The 20390-nt window shown below is 37.1% G+C and overlaps 1 protein-coding gene across 1 annotated transcript in view; it reads right to left on the bottom strand.

Annotated features, from left to right (window-relative positions):
• bcas3 (BCAS3 microtubule associated cell migration factor) overlaps positions 1–20390 on the bottom strand; it is a 486530-nt gene that overhangs the window by 349129 nt on the left and 117011 nt on the right. Inside the window, exon 16 of the mRNA XM_084716803.1 lies at positions 3193–3343. Within this exon, the coding sequence (XP_084572929.1) occupies positions 3193–3343 (151 nt within the window). The remainder of the gene's footprint in view (positions 1–3192; positions 3344–20390) is intronic.

Raw genomic sequence — 20390 nt, 5'->3', positions numbered from 1 at the left:
CAGTACCAGGACATCAGAATAAATACAGCCAAGCAGGATACCACAAGAGCCCCATAAGCAATAATACATTTTACAAAGCAAATGAACTTTGCAGGTCATCTTAATGACTTGGAGAGAGGCCTGATGTTGTTTTCGTTGACCGCGGGATCGGGTCTCTATATTTTCATCCTCAAAGCTCACTTATCAAATATCACGGGGGAGAAAATAAATCCCTCACCGTCTGCCTGAATCATTATAGCATTTCCCATTCAAACAGGGCATGAAAATTTCATTTAAATGAAAATATTAAAATCGGCCCATATTTGTGGAGCCACCTGTACTGTATGTAAATGCACTTAGCAAAGGCCTGTATTCGCTGATGGTCTTAAAACTACATGATTTCAATGTATGGCAAAGATCCAAGAGGAAAAAAAAAAAGACAGAGGAAAGTGGTGCGTGAGAGCAGAGCCGTCTCACTTTTAAATCTCAACTTGTTTCAGCGCTCCAGCTACCAGGGGTAAAATGTATTTAATATAAGAGGGATATGGTTATAAATGATCTGCAAGGTTTCATTTCTGTTCTTGAAGTGCATGATGTGTTTTATCCGTTTCCCAAACAGCCCACAGGTCGAGTTCGCGTGCGTGTTGTGCTTCATTACCCTATGCAAAAAAAGTGGCGGCCTGAGACAAAAGGAGTCCATGAGCATCAGCAGCTGGATGTGAGAGAGGAAAAGCTCCGGCCTACACAAGGCCACTGTTGACACAATGCAATGTTTTTACAATGTGATTAATGGATAAAGACAGCAAATCACTGGCTCAAGTTAAATGCAGTGTGATTTAAATTTTCCTCCACGGTGGCCAAACTGTAAATTTAGGAGAGTTTGTGAGGTTGCCAATAAACCATTTACACTCACCCCCTCTAGTTTCAGTTGTACTATTTTTACAGAAGGGAGTTCTTATTGAAAACGACCACAATGACAAGATGACGGTCTAATTTATCATATTCAGAAAAGTGTTCGTAGTACTGGCAGTGATAGATCCACACAGAGCTTAATGTCCTGCAAACAGAAAAGTGGCGGGTAAATTGTTGGAATATCTTCCAACACTTTTCATGATTCGCTGTACAAATTTTAATGTACATTTTGTTAAATTTTTATTTTCATCTGTATTATTATCCAACAAAAATACAAATACACCTTATTTAACCCCATATTTAATACTTATACATGCTAATTAACAGTTAATAAATGGGTTATAACACATTGTTACACAATATAATGAGACATTTTGTGTATTTGTGGAAAAACTCTGGCTGTGAAGCATCTATAACTGGTGTATAAAAAGATAATACATGACTGATAATATAGCACAGGTGTTAACAGTAAATGTGAACCTTTTTAATGAATATAAGATATATAGTATTTATTTATCATATTTATTCATTATTCCATCTTCCTTACTTAAAATGAGAAATGAGCAGAAGACATCCTCTGAAATCTAGTACGTGGACACTGAGCTCAGAGGTTTTTTCTACTATTTCTATTGTTTTTTTTAGGTGAAGAATGAACCTTAGAGCATTCAAAAAAAAAGTTCACCCGCTTGTAATGATTTGAAAACATCAATAAAAGGATAATAACACTTTGTAATACACGGTAAGGATTTGTTACTGTGTGTAATCACATATTAAATGTGATTACAGCTACACTATGCTGTATTATCAGTCATTTGCTTACTGTTTACACCCCGGGGCTCAGCTGCACCAACCAGGATTAATTTTAAAACCCAGTTAAGTCATGGCTAAATTTTAAATTATGTTGCACCACACTTTAAAACTAGCTGAAAATGATCAAAGAATAAATTTAAACCTCTCTTTATCCCTAAGTTTAGTTTTGACTATAAACCTAGGTTAAATTATTTTTGCTGCACCAAAATTTTAATCTCCAGTTTAAAAAGTGATCCTGTATTAACTTTAGACTTAGGCTTGAGGAGGTTTAACTTGTGAAATGGCTGCCTTTTTGACACGACTGAGCAAAACAGAAAGTTAGGACAGGTTAGGACAGATTCAATCCAGCATTTAATGATGCGTCTCTTTATTCTTCACCTCACTCCACTTGATCTGTTCAAACAGTCCGTCAGCTGATGCCAGGCAGTTTTTATTTTTCCTCACTGTGCTGCTGTCTGTTTTTAATCTCCTATCATTTGGCCACAATGTTCCAATTAAATCAGCCAACAAGTTTTTTTTTTTTTTTTTTTTCTCAGAGGAGTAAGTAGAGCTTCTCTGCCGAGCCATCATGAGGAAGCAAGTTAGATGAACTCTTTAGCAATCTAGCAAAATGCTTTCTTAACTTTTCAGCAACCATTGTTCCTACTTTTTAGCTAAGCTAGCAAACAATATATTTTTCTTTTCGTTTTTTTTTTTGTTTTTTTTTTACTTTTCAGCTAGCTAGCAAATAATGTAATTTTCTTTAGCTAGCTGGCAAACAATGTGATTTTTTAAAAACTTTTTAAAAACTTTTTGGCTAGCTCGCAAACAATGCAACACCTTATTAACAATGCAATGCAATTTTTCTTTTTTCTTTTATTTTTAGTTTACTAGCAAACAATGTAACATCTTGTTAGCATTTTCCCTAGCTAGCAATGTAACGTAATAATGTAATTTTCTTTAGCTAGTTGGCAAACAATGCGACATCTTGACAAATTTGTTGCAAGTTAGCAAACAATGCAACTTTTTTTTTCTTTACCTTTTACCTAGCTGGTAACTTTTTTAGCATACTAGCAAACAATGTAACATCCTGTTAGCATTTTCCCTAGCTAGCAATATAACATTTTGTTTGCCATCAAAAATATCTCCAAATTGACTGAACTCATATTTTGGTTAATATTACTCAATGCTTAATTAAATCTGGAGTTACTCATTTTAAACCTAGTTTTGCTCAACTCTGATTAAAATTAATCTCAGATTAAAGTGTTAAGTGTTTAAAGATAGAGAGATGGGGGGTTACAATGAACTGTTACTTGATAAGAAACACTACAAAGAAAAATCTTTCTGTGATATGTCCTTACAAGTTATGGATTTCATGATGGGATCATTTTTTACACATGTGCTTTATTAACCAGACTGTGGAGAAGAAAGGCTGAGGTGTGTGTGTGTGTGTGTGTGTGTGTGTGTGTGTGTGTGTGTGTGTGTGTGTGTGTGTGTGTGTGTGTTACCTACCCGGTGCGTTTGGTGATGGTGCCCAGGGTCATGGGCTGTTTGATCTGAGCCAGAGGCAGCACCACAGTGAGGCTGGGCAGCGGGGAGAGCCGCGGGTTCCCCATGTTGTTATTGGTGAAGTTGTTGTAAGAATCCTGGCTGCTCAGCTTGGCTGCAAACACACAGAAATATACAGGATTATTAAAAAAAAAAAAGAAAAAAAAGAAAAAAGTGTTTTCAGTGAACAGCACTGGATGTTCCCTGGACAGCAAGGTCATAGAAATCTCTTTTTGATTTGGAGTGGAACAGAACAGACAAATATGTCAATCAAGAGCCTTCCCAGGTAATGGTCTCAGAGTACTGAGAATCACACTGCAGCAACCTTTTATACATAATTCATTTTTCAGTGCTTAGTGGTTCCTTTTTCTTTACAGATGCTAATTCTCAACATTGCTCAGTTTGAATTAGATTAAAATTTCCCTCATTCACTTTTTCCATTCATTCATTTTAAATTGCAGACGAGGCATTCAGCAGACCACCAGAGGACCTTGTTTACAAAATTGAAACACCTTTCTCTCTAAGCCTTGTTTGAATGCTGTGCGTTATATTTTATTTCTCCCAAACCTTCACACACACACACACACACACACACACACACACACACACACACGCACACACACACACACACACAAACACACACACGCAAACAAATATAACCCCGGGTTCAAGGCCTCCTGTGGAATGATTGGAAATAACCAGCTCAAGATGCTACGTTACAGAGGCTCGAGCTCTGCTTCTAGTGCCTGGCAGTCTGTTAATCAAGGCCAATCAACAGGCCCTGCACACTGGTTCAACACACACACACACACACAGACACACACACAGATGATCCAAAGAAACACATCTCATCTCACATATCCCGAGCAGCACCAGCCAAACATAATCAGGCCATGTCAAAGGGCTTCTTAAAAGACTAATGACCTGAACCAGCTACATCAGGAGAGAGGCAGCTAGTTCACTTACTGTTTAACCTGAACACATGCCTTAACTTGGCCTCCATCGCTCTGCACAACACATTTCAACAGGATACACATCAGGAAAAGATGATTATACAAGGGTTTGCAAGTTGTACATGTATGATAAGATTTTTTTTTGTCCAATACCGCGATTTTAAACTTTGATACAACACTGCAAAAAATATTTGATACCTCTTTTGATAGCAAAAAAAGAGATAAAAAAAATTCCTACACACAGAAAAGATGATCTTTCAGGGTTCCTACACCTTAAATAAGAGGTTATTGTGCTCTCTGACTTGTTTTATTTCTTCATCTATAAAGTTAACTGTTCCATCAGAAAATGATTTATTATGAAAGTAAAGAAATTACAGTTTCAAGCATTTTATCCAAAATTCAAGCCTTTTCAATGATTTCCAACACCTGTAACAAACCCTGTATTTATTTATTTTTTTCATGGCATGCTAGCTTTGGCCTGCAGGCCACACTTTAGGCAGCCCTGATTTTACCTTCATTGTACTGAGCTGTTTCAGAGAAGCACCTGTAAGAACCTGCACACACTGCTGCTACAGAAACAGTCACTGGACACTACCTGGTTTTGCTTCAAGCTAAATTTCAGGCAAGACAAAAGAGACTGAACTAAATTGAGGTCTTGAATAAGCACTTAGATCTTTTTTTTAGTAGCTTTTGCATTTTCACAACTATACTTAACAGATATTGTATTGTTTTAAACAAAGTGAATGTTGATACTTTATATAATATACCATGGACAGCATCCTGGTCAGGATAAGATCTGACTTTCAGGGCTCAAACACCTTTTACAAAGTCAAATTCAAGCACTTTTCAAGATTTTCCAGCAGCTTACAGCTGTGGTAAATACATATTTATATACATACACATGCTCAAATTTTCAAATCAAATGTTATTGTGCAATGAAAAACCAAAGTTACGTTTCATGACAGAATTCTAGGGGGACAAACTAAAGGAAAACAAATGTCATGTTTCAAAATGTGTCACCTATCTGTATGTACACTTGGCGCCATATTAGAGCTGCAACAATTAACCAATTAATTAGTTATTAAATTAATCTACAAGTATTCTGATAAATGATTAATCGCTTTATTTATTTATTTATTTTAAGAAAAAATTCTCTGATTTCATCTTGTTACATGTTCTCTAGTCCTCTCTGACAGTAAACTGAATATCTCTGAGTTGTGGACAAAACAATTTCAGGACGTCATCTTGGACTTTGAGAAACACTGATAGACAATTTTTCAATATTTTCTGACATTTCATGGACCAACAATTAAACGAATAGTGGAGAAAATGATGAAGAAATAATTGTTACAGCAAAGACTTGAAAATGTATGTCCATGTGCTCCGTATGTGTAGACCTATTTTTCATGTGACAGGATTAATTCATCAATTAATAATTTTGAGTAGTTTTTTTCTAGTTTCTTTAATATAATATAATATAATATAATACAGGTTCTCTAATTTATTTTATTTTGTGATCTAAAAAGCAAACTATTTAGTTGTGAAAGTAATGCAATTAGAATTCTGATCAGTTTAATTTCTTTATCCAAAATCCAAGCACTTTTCAAACCTTAGAAACACTGCATTAAAATTCAAGCCTTTTCAATGATTTCCAGCACCTGTAACAAACCCTGCGTTTATTTTGCTTTTATGGCACGCTAACTTTGGCCTGCAGGCCACACTTTAGGCAGCCCTGATTTACCTCCATTGTACTGAGCCGCAGGCACAAATCTCAGAGAAGCTTCTGTCTAAACTTGGACAAATAGAAACCAAAACTATCTGCATGCCTACAGTAAACCACTAAGGTAAGAGTAACACGGGCTTCTACGATGACCCTTTAGTACAATGAGAAAAGAAACAGTCATATATAAACAGTAGCATAGAAACATTTCACTATAGGGGACAAGAAAATGCGGATTATAAAACAAATATGTTTTGTGATCCTGTGACAATAGCGACAACAAAAAAAGTGTACCCTGCTGATTTAGTGGGCAGCCCAAGGAAAATTCCAAGTTCAAGTGCTTTCAAAAGAAATAAAGAGCAAACCTGTGGGTGCACCACAATACGCTCTCTGAATGTTTTCCTTGTTCCATTTGTTGCCTTAATAGATGAGTGACAGCCGCGTAACATAAAGGAATGAAAAGGAGGGAGGGGGGGACGCTCAGACAAAGAAAACAAGGCGGACATCAAAGGTTACAATAAAGGTAGAGGAGGAGAGTGCCTCGTCATTATTTGGAAGGAGCGATCAAGAGGGGGCTGAATGCGAGCGGAAAGGGACTGCTGAGTGTTTTGGTCCAGTCTTTTAGATCATTAACGTGTAGCTCAGAGTTTCATTAGTCCTGCCAAACCTCTGCTTTGTGGCCCGTCTTTTAGGCCTCTGCCAGCCAACAATGCCGCGTGACCTTCGCATTGGAGGAGGAGACCATTACACAAACCCGCCCTTCGTTTCCCTCTGCTTCCTCTCCTGGTCAGAGTGACAGAGGTCTGGACCAGGGCAGCTCCTGAAAGCCCTTCACATTTCAAAAGTGCTACACCCCCAGAGCCCCGGCAGCCACCTTTTGTGTTGAGGGGAGGGTGGAAAAAAAAAAAATCTGTACAGGAAGCAGCCTGAAAAGCCATAATGGTGCTTCAGCTAAGAGGGGAGTGGAGGGTGAGGAAGGGGGGTGTTGATGAATTTAGCATTCTCATCAAAAATTTCACTTTTGCCCCCCTCCTGCCCCATCCCCCACGCCACCCTGAAAAATAAGCCAGGCTGTGAATTGCAGAACAGGTGTGGCCGGGCTGACATGAAGGGTGGTGATCAGTGTTGATCGAAGTGTCATACCGTGCTGTCGCTCAAGGCCTGGGGCCCTAAATTATCAGAGCCCCCCCCCCAAATCCCACTCCACCTCAGTGAAGACAAGTGAGAGAGAGACGTGTCAGAGATCACGCACCAGCAGAAGATGATACGTGAAAAGTCACGGCGAGACAGACAGGAAGGGTGTGTGGGTGGGTGGTGCATGTTTGTGTAGGCGTGTATCTGGTGGGGAGCTGTGGACAGAAAGAGGAAAAGTATGTGGGGGGGTGGGGGTTTGGGGGGGACACTGATCAAGAGACAGTGGACATTCTATAAAGTAAAATTACTACGTCAGCAGTGCAACTTTTTCCCTTGGAGGACCAAACTGAAACTTGACGGAGGGCCACGGGCCAAAAGCAAACACCTATTGTGTTGCATTGTGAAGATGCAAAATGGCACTTAGATCCCAAGTTCTCTTAAAGGGATAGTTCACCCAAATATTGAAAACTGAGTCATAATCTACTAGGTCGGGATTAGTTTTTTAGTCAACAAAACACTGCTGGAATTTCACAGGAAAACCTTCACAACTACACACTACTTTTACAATCTTTGAAGCATAAATACGCCAACCAGAAGTAAAAACCTAACATCAGGCTTTAAAAGAACTACACCACCATCACATGACTTCACGTCAACACGATTAAATGACACGTGTTCATCCCCAAAAACCTCTACTGCCTCAGCTCTTTGTTGTTTTTAAAGGTTGTTGTGAATTTCACTGATTGTGTATTTAAATCTAACACAGTTACAATAGTGCTGCATAAACTTTAATGACTATTAAGTGCTTTATTGTATTGAAGACAATAAAGCATGAAATACTGCAGATGACAGTATAAAGATACCATTATTATCACTTCTTGTGCTATGATTTTTTCTCACTTGGGAGACAATCAGAGCTACTTTACAAGAAATAGTTCAACAGAATTCAAGGTGTTTTGATTCAATTACTTGATGGGCAAAATTCATGTCTCTACAGTGCAGCAGTACACAATGGTCCTACACATTTTCTGGAGTCAAATTCAAGCGTTTAAAAATGTGACAGTCTGCAAGTAGATTTGGCATCCTACTGATAACAATGAATCAATCAATCTGTTATTTATCTATAATTAAATAAATGTGATAAATGATTAATTGGTTGAGTTTTTTTTTTTTTTTTTTAAATCAGATTTCGGCTTCTTAAATGTGAATATTTTCTGGTTTCTTTACTCCTCTCTGACAGTAAACTGAATATTTTTGAGTTGTTGACAAAACAAGACATTTGAGGACATCATCTTGGACTTTGGGAAACACTGACAGACATTTTTCAACATGTTCTGACATTTTATGAATCAAACAACTAATCAATTTATAGAGAAAATGGTAAACAGATTAATCAACAATGAACAATGAAAATGATTGTTACAGGAAAGACGTGAAAAATATTTTCATTCATTCATTTCATTCTGACAAAACTGAGACAGGGTTAATTAATTGATTAATCATTTCGAGTCACTTTGTGGGCTCTTAGCTCTTGTGAACGTGATGTTATTACAATTTCAAGCAGGTTAAAGCACTTTTTCCAGAATCCAAGCGCCCTGGAAACCATTAAAATTCAAGCACTTTCAAGCACTTCCAGCGTCTGTAACAGCCCTGAAATTACAGAGTATAATGTAGTATGTACACTGTAAATTTTTAGCTTTTATTGATGAAGAAAGCAACAGCATGTAAACATAGCTACCCCCACTGCCTGATTTAAATGATATGTAGATTTTATTGTCTTCATTTGCTTCCTTATTGCTCTGTTTTATTTTGAGGTGTGTTCAGTGTTATACTAAAGGATTACAATGGAAATAAGCTCTGGTCTTTAATCTGTTTTCATCCTAGGTGAGTAATGACTGCAGGGAAGGAATTCAATCATTCATTCATTCATTTATAATAACAGAGGGTCGGGGCGGCTGCTGTTAAAAGACTTTAGCCAATGCAGTTCTTGGCTGTTATTTTCATAGAGAGAGTGGTGGAGCAGAGATATGCAAACCACTGATTAAAGGTGTGTCTACACCCATTCATGGCTAACAGTGGAAGTGGAAATCAGGCCTGTACATGTGTCCACAACTTCATAAAGATTAAAAATCCATAAAACACAACTGTGTGTACCCACGTCTTCACAAATCTCACAAAAACGAGGTGTGTGTATATTTTGTGCGCGCAGATTTTCCCTCTTAGAATTCACAGATTTGAGATTTACATAAGGATTTAGATATTACTGATCATGTTCAGGTTGGAGCCACAGAGACGCTAAAAACCACAAGCCAAAATATGTAGTCTGATTATTGAAGGGCTGTTTCCTTTTTTTAAATCAGCAGTTGTTATTTCTATAGCACTGACCTGCAACTACTAGTCAATCAATCGATAAGTTGTCACCTATTAAAGCTATAGTATGTAACATTTCTGCTTAAAAATGTCCAAAAAGGGTAGAGAGAGGTTATATATTTTGTTGACTTGTGTACTTAAATTATCCTGAAAGTTTCCAATGATGTTCAAACCAGAGAAATCCATTATTTATTCAAGGCATCACTGTGTTTCCTACTAACTTCCAGGACAGCAACGTTAATCAAAGTTTATCTACTACCTCTAATAGTTGTTGAAGGAAACAACTCCCATGATCCCATGCTACTTCAGATATCATCAAACTATGACTTTTGTTACTGAGAGAGAACTTAAATATTATGTGTTTAAATTAATCACCAACTGTTTTGATCAAATTAGCTTTTTAATTTTTGTTTTTATATTTCACTCATTCTTGAGAATTCAGACAAAACTGGATTTTGAGAGGGTTTTGATTTTTACTCTTCAATTTAAAAGATCAAAAACTCTTGACTATTAAACCTTGTAAAAAGCCAACCTCCTCGGTGAGTAGACACTTTTTCATCCTACAAAGCTGACGTCTTACTGAGTTGACAACATGTTCATTTTTTTCATTTCACTGCACAGTTGTAGTGAGCAGCAATTATTATCTTTAAATACACATTTTAAACCATAATTTATATTTAGCTTTGATTTATATGAGCTAAAGAACTGACATATAGTTAAAACTCTTCTGATAGCAATACTATTTCATGAATGTGTCTAAAAATAGAAAGTTTACCAGTTCTTGAGCAGCTTTTTTAAATCAGGAAGTGAGAAAGGGGTGTTTAGAGTATAGCTAACCCTTTTATTCCTGATTAAATCAAGTTTCTGTTAAAATCTGATGGAACCTTTAAAGGGCTCTATTTTAAACTCTATTTTAAAACAAAGATAATTATAAAAGCACATTTTAACACCACTGTTATCAGTAGATATTGTTAGTTTTATATTCTGAAAGCTTTTAACACATTTTTAAATAGTCTGAAGTTGTGAAGTTAAAAAAATTAAAGCAAACCACAATATTTCATAAATTACATATTTTCATATAAATCCTTAAAGAATACACTTTCAACAAAAAATGGAATTAGAGTGTTTGTATTTCTAATTTGAACTTTTTTGGGGGGGTGAGGACATGATTTATCCTAATTCTCAAGAATAGGTGAAAAAAAAATCTCTGATCTCTATTTTCTGTTGTTTTTTGGGGTTTTTTTTTGGTCCTTCATGACAGTAAATTGAAATTGAATACTTTTGAGTCGTGGACAAAACAAGACATTTGAGGATTCCATCTTGGACTTTGGTAAATTGGTGATCAACATTTTTCACCATTTGAAATCATTGAGAAATGAAATGAAAATGAAAATAAGCCCTAATGCAGTACTGTTTGAAACTACAATTAATGTTGGAGTTTTGATTTGATCTTAATCATCTTTGAAACCACCTGTTGAAATGTAACTATGAACTTGTTGCATGTCTTCAAATATTGCTGAGATATTGGAGTAAAAATTCCACACTGAGAGACAGAGTCTGTAGAAAAAGGTAGGGAGAGGAGGCCAGCAAGGGAAAAAAAAAGGCTGACCAGGCCTACTACAAAGAGAAGGAGAGAGTGGGAGAGTGAGGCAGACAGATGAGAGGCGTCTGGCAGACAGACAGCTCTAGACGGAGGCCATGATTTGATTAATGACCGGGGCGTGATGTGCCCAAGCACTGATACATGACATCCCCATGGAAAGAAGATCCATCAATGCAAATCCAGCACCGTCGCCGTCGTCGAGAGAAAAACTCTGACCCTGCCAAAAAGTCGCACCGTCACCTGACCCCCGTCTCTCTTTTCCCCCCTTAATCCAGCCATCCATCCAGCTCTCCTCCATCCATCCATCCATCCCTCCCTGTCTCAACAGCATTTGCATTCTATTCTCGCATTAAGCCTCTCTCTCTATATCCTTCGCGCTCTTTCTCTCTCCTCAGCTGCCCCGTGTCACGCTATCTCATGTTTCTCTCAACTCTTTTAATACCCAATTTGCATCTAATACAAGCAGGAGGAGCCAATGTGCGACAGGACAAGCTCCGAAGACTGTGTGTGTGTCCACACAAACACTGTGTCTTATTTGAATTGTTCTGCCAGAGAGGAGATTTCAGTCAAAGGAAAAGAAAAAAAAAAAAAAAAAGAAAACTCTGGAGAGGAACTGGGTTGGGTAATGTTAGCAGGCAGCAGGTTAGGCAGGTTGAGTGATGCTCTGGGAATTAGGAGAGACCTTGGACCTGAAGATGATATTGCAGCTGTGAGACGGAGGGGTTGAGAAAGAGTGTGGAAGACAAGAAAAAAAGCTACGATGTCCCGGCAGGGGAATACTTTTATGGGCCTGACTAGACTTTGTGCATTTGAAGATATTTTTGGATTGAAGCTGATATTTTTTTTGCCTACTTCCAATTTCCAAAAAGATAAAACCCCTTTCTGTCTGCCAAAAAGTTGTAGTGTGTAATAAAAACTTTGCTGATCAATGTGCTTGACAGAATTGAACTCTTGTCAGGGTCAACGGTATTTGGATCATGGATCATAATCAGCCACTGAAACCCTGGTTGGGGATTAACAGCTGAGAAAGGCTGGCTGAGGCAGGCTTTATTACAGGGTTTCACAAACAAACACACCAACGAGAACATGCAGTGCACACTTACAATGGATTTGAACTTAATCGCAGGGTGCAACGAGTGCCAGCTCTGAAGGTGTTGGGCAGAATTCGCTCACAGTGGAATGAGTTTCCAGGTCAAACGTCTGTAGACGGAAAAACTCCCACATCAAATGATTCACTGCAACAATGTGGAGCTGCTGAGATCTTTTTGGGTCAAATACCTCCGACCTGATGATGGTCTGGTGACTGAAAGCTTGGCTTTATTACTTCATACTTGCAAGTGTGCAGAGACCGTCTTCTCCAGAACACACATTCCTACAAGTAATTCTTCAAACTCGACTTGTTCCAATAAAATATGGAATATGCAGACTAACATCTCTGACATCATAAGATGATGTCACAGCCGGGGCCAGGGTTCTTACTTATGTGTGTGTGTGTGTGTGTGTGTATACATACATACATACATACATACATACATATATATATATATGTATTCTCAAAACTGAATATCTTTGTTGTGGATAAAACAAGACATTTAAGGACGTCATCTTGGGCTTTGGGAAACACTGACTGACACTTTTAAACATTTTATGACATTTTATAGACCAAAAGAATTGATTAGTGGAGAAACGATAACCAAATCAAACATCAAAGGTCCAAACATGTGGAGACGTACATCTGTGTGCTTCACATTATTTTTCAAATGACGAGATTGTGACAGAATTAATAAATCAACTAATCGTTTTGAGTCATTTTATAAGAAAAAAAGTCAAAATTTTCTGATTTAAGATTCTTAAATGTGATTTTTTTCTTTTTTCTATCATACTTAATTTATTTCTTTATGTATAAAGCAAACTATTTATTCAGACAGCAATTTATTGTGAAAGGAATACAATTACAATTTCAAGCACTTTCAAGCACTTTTCAAACCAAACACTACATTAAAACTCAAGCATTTTCACAGGCTGTATATAGCTGCTAGATTTAGCTGCAGTGTTAGACCAATTACATGCTTAGATAAACAAAATTGAAGTGATTGGCTACAAACAAAACTAATACACAGACCCAACTGCAAAGTCATCCTAAGAATCTGCTTGGAAAAGGGCAAGCACTTTCAAGAAACACTTGGCAGGTGATTGGATGAACCATCTGTCTATCAAGCATCTAACACGGGGTAAGTTCAACCAATCAGATCAAACTCTTGCTGATGCTAATTGGAGGAAGAGCAGGTTTCACTAAGCCTACTTAAAACTGCCAGCACGATGCTTACAGAATAGCCAGAAACACAAAAGGTGAAAAAAAAACAAACAGCAGTGAAAATTTAGGAGTGAATGGAAGGTTACGAATATGACACATCTCATGTCCTGCTGTGTGCCGCCAGTTTCATCAACTATCTGAGAAGTCTGGCTATTTTTAACTGGAAAAAAGGCCTTCAGGAAACATCACAATTCATGGGTAGAGGGGACAGCACTTGTGTTTTAGTATCAATATGCCGCTATTTTCCCAAGCCTTTCTAAAAATGTTTTCCCACGTGACCTGACATAGGTTTGTGTTTGATCATGTTGCTACATATAAACCCCCTTGATGGAGGGAAGGGGGGCATCAGCGCTGGAACTTACCTCACTGCTGTCTGCTAACAGATAAGTGGGAGTTTCCATATCCTATAAACTAGTGAGAAGGGTGGGCAAGATCACCTGATTAATAAAGCCACAAAGATAAACACTCATTCAACCGCAAAGAAAGTTTTAAAATCCCTTATTGCTACACTCTGTGGGAGAACTAAGAACACACTCTTTCCTTTGATATTATTACTTTTCCCCTCGCTGCAGATCTGCCACTGCCAGCACTGCAGTTCTTCGCATAGTGGTTCTCATTATGGAACAATTACACAACCAACTCCAACACCAACATGCCAAAAAGGAGAAAGACACAAGAAACAGAAATATGTTGTTGAAAAAGTTAAAAAAAATGATAAAAAATATTTTTTTCACCCTGGCAGTGAAACACATTAGTGAATTAAGACTTAAGGCTGTAAATTGTAAGCACTTTCCTTAATCAAGCATTGGTAATATTAATGATCAATTAATCAATTAACTGTAATTACAAAAATTTTTAAGATTTCTCATTTACCAAACTGTATTAAATGTGTCCCCCCCATCAATCAAGTTTAATTTCCACAACAAAATACTGGAAATTCTCTGACAGCATTATATAGCATATAAAACATATATAGACACAAAGGTCTATGTCTTGAATGTCTGTTGACGGATGGAGCGAGCTCATAAAAGAATCTTACATTTCAGATCTTTATTTGACAGTAGACTGACTACATTTTATGTGATTCTCAGCAACCAATCATCGATTAATTGTTATTTTCCCTAATTAGAATTAGAGCTAACGTTTAATTAAATAAAAATCTAGGGAAAAAACTTAAAGGAGAAAGAATTAACTTTTTTTGAATTCTGAAAATAAAGTCAAATAGTTGAAAATTAAGTCAAAATGTCTAAGATAGAGCTTTCAGTATTAGTGTCAGGCATAATCAATCAGATGATGGAGTTTTTTGTTTGTTTGTTTTTTTTTAAATAAAGTTGAATTCTTAAATTGTGATTTTGACTTACTTTCCCCTCAAATTTATATCAAACTTTATTCCTAACATTTTGACTCAAAATGCAAAAAACAAACAAAAAATCAAAATTATTTCTGATGTTTCAACTTTATTCTGAACATGAAAAAAAAATCTAATTTATTCCTGAGATTTGAGGAAAAAAAACATTTAATTTCTTCCCAGGAATTTGACTGTATTCGCAAAAAGAAAAAAAAAAAAAACAGAAAAAAATCTGATTTAATTTATTTTTGGTATTTAAACTTTATTCTGAAATTGCAAAGAAAAATTCAAAACGCATTCCTGATATTTTGACTTTATTCTGAAGAAGCAAAAAAGTGTGTGGGGGGGAGACTATTTAATTTATTACTAGCATTTAACTTTAATCTGAAAATGCAAAAAAGAGAAAAAAAATCAATTTATTCCTGACATTTTGACATTACTTTCAAAATGTAAAATAAAAAGAATACATTAAGAAAAAAAAAACAAACCCTCATTTTTTCTTTATGTCTGGCCCTAATTCTCTTCCATAAAGACACAGGTATCATACTGGCACCATTTAAACATACATATATTATCCAGTAAAGCCAGCGACCCTACAGGTCTCTGATGAGTGATCAATATCGGCAGACCTGTATCTGTCTGTCCCCACGTTCTACCATTCATTCCTTGAAGTTTCCCAGACATGTTAGAGGAGGGAGGGATTAAAGCAGGGCAGAGGAAGGAGAATGAAGAGGAGGGAGTAGTGGTGGTGGAGGGGAGGGGGGCTGTAGTCTTTTCTGTGCAGGAGGAGAAAGCTGTTCTACCATCCCAATTCCCCAAAGTATCATTATTAAAACACTCACTTCCACAGGGGGAGGAAAGAGAGGGAGAGAGAGAAAAAAAACAGAAGGGAGGAGAAGAGAGAGAGATAGACGGCGGGGAGGGCTAAAAAGGGTTGAACACAAAGGGGGGAAGGAAGAAAAAAAAGAAGGAGCGGGGATCCCCCACTGGACAGAGTAAAAACAAATTAAAAGAGCCCTTATAAAACACAGATGCTGCAAAGAAAATAAACTTCACAAGATTTACTGTTTTGCAAAGGAATCGGAAGACTGGTGGAAAAGCCATCAGGTCTTTTTTTTTTCCTTCTCCTCCTTCCTTTTTTCTTTCTCTCTCAGGTAACATTGCGGCGGAGGGATCTATCTCCTCAGTTTTCCCCTTTTCCCCCCTCTCTCTTTCCCCTTTGTGCGGCGATCTCGCTCGTCTGCTATTTTCAGTCGGAGTTAAGAGTCGAGGTCAGGCCGGCCTGTGTGAAAATGGCTTCCTGCCCGGTCCCCCGCTCCCAAACCGCAAGCTAACGGGGAGCTTTTATTAACAGCCCTATTTGGGAACATTTTTTGAACATTTTGTGTTTTTATTGACGTTTCTCATGTCAGGCGGCTAAAAAAAAAAACAGGCGCTCAACAACGGCAAAAAAGGGGAAAAAAAATTCCCAGGACATGATTTTTCTAATTTCGTCATAAAACTTGAGAGCTAAAAAAAAAAAAAGAAAGTGAGATTTTTAAGTGTGTAACATGCTGTATATGGCAAACGAGCAGCATGTTCAGAGCTCGGAGCGGTTTTGTGCTGTAATGAAGAGGAAAAAAAAACAGCAGCAAACAGAGAGGAGGGAAAAAAAACAGATACAGAAGCAGAGCATGTCTACATGCAAAAACACAACCCAACACGATCATGAGAAAACAATCGCGCGCAAACATGAAAACACACACGCAAACAGCCCCCCCCTGAAATCAGATCTGCAAGTTTACAGCATGTCAGTATTTACAAGGCTTCATCAGACGGGACTGAGTCACCGGCTAGAGGAGCTGGGAGGGGGTCAGACAGCTCCACTGGATCAGATGACACCCACACTCCAACCATATGTGTGTGTACGAGTGTGTAAGTGTGTGTGTGTGTGTGTGTGTAGCCATCATCTGATTTGGGTCAAGGAGCTAGTACCTCAGAGTAAAGAGGGGATGGGTTATGGCCAATGATTGGATGTTTGGGGAAAAAGAGTGAGAGGGTGGGGGGGTGTGGGGGTGTGGGTCATAAACAGCGTAGACACTTACAAACCAATTTAGAGAGAGCAGCAGAGGGAGAAAGACAGGGCTTCTCTCTAAAGTCAACAAGACCAAAACAGGGAATTTGAAACTTTTAAAACAAGAAAAATAGCTAATTATCATAACCATGAGGTATGATTTGTTTTTAATTAGCTAAAATATGACTCACTTTTTTTTCTGACAAAAAAAAATTGAATATTTGGGTTAATTGATTTGCTAAAGTGGATCATGAAAGAAAAAATACTGGAATTTGTGTCATGTTATTGTGTAGAAACAATCTGCAACATGTGAGGCTGAAAAGAATATTCCTGGGTTCTACTAATTTTTCTTTTTTCTAATGTTAAGTGATGATAGAAATGCCTGAACACAGACTAAGGGTGTGTCGTGATATACCAGCATTCATGATAAAGGTCAGATTTTAAAAATGAAATATTGATTTCATGTTGATAATATGGAGCTTCAATGATTAATCAATTATTAATTTAATCACCAACTATTTTGAGAATTGATTTGAATACATTTAAGAAAAAAAAGTCCAAAGTCTCTGATTTCAGTTTCTTAAATGTGAATATTTCTGGTTTCTTTACTCCTCTCTGACAGTTAACTGAACATTTTTGAGTTGTGGACAAAACAAGACATTTGCGTACGTCGTCTTGGACTTTGGGAAACTGATCAATATTTTTCAACATTTTCTGACATTTCATGGACCAAATAATGAATCAATTAATGGAGGAAATGATCAACAGATTGGCTGATGATGAAAATAATCATTACAGGACAGATTTGAAAAATAGAAAACATGAAAAACATGGACATACGGTTACAATTTTCCAACTGACACAGACTGTGACATGATTAATTAATTGATTAATCAAGAAAATAGTCAACAGATTGATCTACAATGAAAATAATAGTTAGTTGCATCCTGTTAATAGTGTAACTGCACATTTACTACACTTGTGTATAGTTATGGCTGCAGACTCTCCCTACACTTTTAGTGTGTCATTTATTTGCCAAAAAAAGAGACAAATAAAGTTGAAGATGAATTTGACTGATTTAGCATAATCTATTTATTTTCACATTTTCTATACTGCAGTAATTATTGTTAAATATAATTCTTCATGTAGTAAAAATCTGATATCATGACAGCCCCACCACACTGTGTAGACTGATTATATTTGACTGGATGTTAGAGGCTGATAATTGCTTTTAACTAAAAAATGAAAACAATTTTGAGTTGATATTTCAGTATGTGTGTAGGTGTATCGACTGTGAAAAGTGTTTCTTTATTAATTCTCTGTAAGGGTAGGAAAATCTGAGTGAAATTATACCACAGGGCACTAAATCTCTTTATTCTAATCTGAGACTTGGTTGGAATTAAGGCTGTCATATCAGATTTTCACTACATGAGGAGAATTAACAATATTATTGTGATATTGACAGGGGAAAAAAATGAACTACGCTCAAAATACAAATGTAGGGAGTTGGAGAGAGTCTGCAACAATAGGTGGTTGTTTGTTTGCTCTATATTTGTATTTATTTCTACAATCAATTCCAATCAATCAAAGAGAACTACAGCAAAAATCACTTCATATCCTTGTAACTGTAACTGGTTTCAGAGAACCAGGATGTTTAAAATGTTCATCATATGTGTATTATTAGCATGATATCAATATTTCATTTTTTAAATATCATGCTTACAGTCAATACTGGTGTACTGCGACACTTCTAGTTGGAATTGGACCTAAAATGTGATGATGTCCAGGAGATCAGTGACCATCATCAAGGAGATATGAATTCATCACAACTGTAACACAACACAAAAATGAGCTGCTTATTCCCCGTATGAAGCAGAGCGTTTTGGTGTTTCTAACTTTTTGAATCTAAATAAAAAATAAGACATTCATCATCATGTGTGATTACAGAGAGATCAGAGTGTGCTTGAGGCCTGCAGGGCCGACCCCCTCCCTCCCCTCTCCGGTCAGAGAGGAGACTGGCTGCGTCCGTCACTCTGTCTGGCTCTAAATGCTTCTCCTTTTATAACCCTGTGGTCCGAAGGAGAGGAAACAATAAGAGAGGAGATAATGAGACGTCTGCGCTGCCGTCACAGCCGTCCTTCTGCTGTCTTTATGAGCTACTGGATGAAAATGATCAGGCCAAACAGAAACGTTCAACATTTCCTTCGTGATCATATCATAACAGTGCCGGATGGTGATTTTCCTGCAGTTAACGCAGAGTTCAGTCCACTCTTTTATTTAATGAGCTTGTCATAATTATTTTATCACAACGGCCCGCCGTCTTGCATCTGCGTTAATGATCAAACATCTCAAGCTCTCGTGCCCCACGCTGCTGTCGCACATATACATCTGATTTGATTTAAAAAGGACCCTGATCTAACGCTGATTGACTGACATCGCTGTTCTGTTCGGCCAGCGACCGAAGCGTTGTTTGAGTAAGGACTGCACGAGCCGATTTGATCCGAATTTAGCGGGCAGAGTTTTGACAGCACCCGAGTCTAAATAAATGCAGCATCAAAAACACTTAGACATGACACAAGTAAACACAGAGTTTAAGAGTAACGAAGAGCGAGGTTTCTTCTCAGAACTGTAGATGTTTTATTAAAATGTTACACATATCCTTCATTCTACAAAAATGTTTTCAGTTTTTGTTCAGATTAACAGATGTAACAGAGTGTTTCATGAACACACTGATGACTCAGGTCATGAGAGAAACATAAACTAGAGACCCACAATACAGGTGTACAGTAGAAAATGTGGTGATATTTGGATTGGATTTAATATGTACTTGTGGAGATGCAAAGATCAATCAATGAACCATTAAATTACTCATCAACTATTTTGATATTTGATTCATTGTTTTGTGTCATATTTTTAAGAAAAAAAAGTCAAACGTCTGTGAACATTTTCGGCTTTCTTTTCTCCTCTCTGACAGTAAACAATATTTTTGAGTTGTGGACAAAACAAGACATTTGAGGACGTCGTCTTGGACTTTGGGAAACACTCATCAACATTTTTCACCATTTTCTGACCAAACAACTAATTGGTTAGTGGAGAAAATGGATGGCAGGTTAGTCAATAATGAAGATAATCATTACAGGAAAGTCAAGGTTGTGACAAGATGAATTCATTATTATCAATTAATTATTTTGAGTCATTATTTAATTTAAAAAAAAGTCAAACTTTTCTGATTTCAGCTTCTTAAATGTAAACTGAATATGTCAATATGACATTTGAGGACGTCATGTTGGACTTTAGGAACATTTTTCACCATTTTCTGACATTTTATGGACCACTGTTAATCGTTTAATCAAGAAAATAACTGACAGATTGATCAGTAATGAACATGTTTGGACCTATGTTTCAAGTGACAAGATTGTGACAGGATTCATTAATCGAGAAAATGATCGAAGATGTAAATAATCATTAGCTACAGCCCGGTATACTTGATCATGTAACAAATTAAGTTCCAGAACTTGCCAACAGACCTGTTCCGCCCTAACACTGGAGTAAAACAAACATTTTTAAGACTTTAAGCGTCAAGAACACACACACACACACAAAAAAAAAAACAGAACAGAAATGGGAGGAAAACAAAGACATGTATAAAGAAGATCAACACGCCGCA

The sequence above is a fragment of the Lutjanus erythropterus genome, chromosome 4 (assembly GCF_056507025.1).
Source record: "Lutjanus erythropterus isolate fLutEry1 chromosome 4, fLutEry1.hap2, whole genome shotgun sequence".
Classification (NCBI taxonomy): domain Eukaryota; kingdom Metazoa; phylum Chordata; class Actinopteri; order Lutjaniformes; family Lutjanidae; genus Lutjanus; species Lutjanus erythropterus.
The sequence above is the reverse complement of the archived record's forward strand: the minus strand, read 5'-3'. Positions and strand labels throughout refer to the sequence as shown.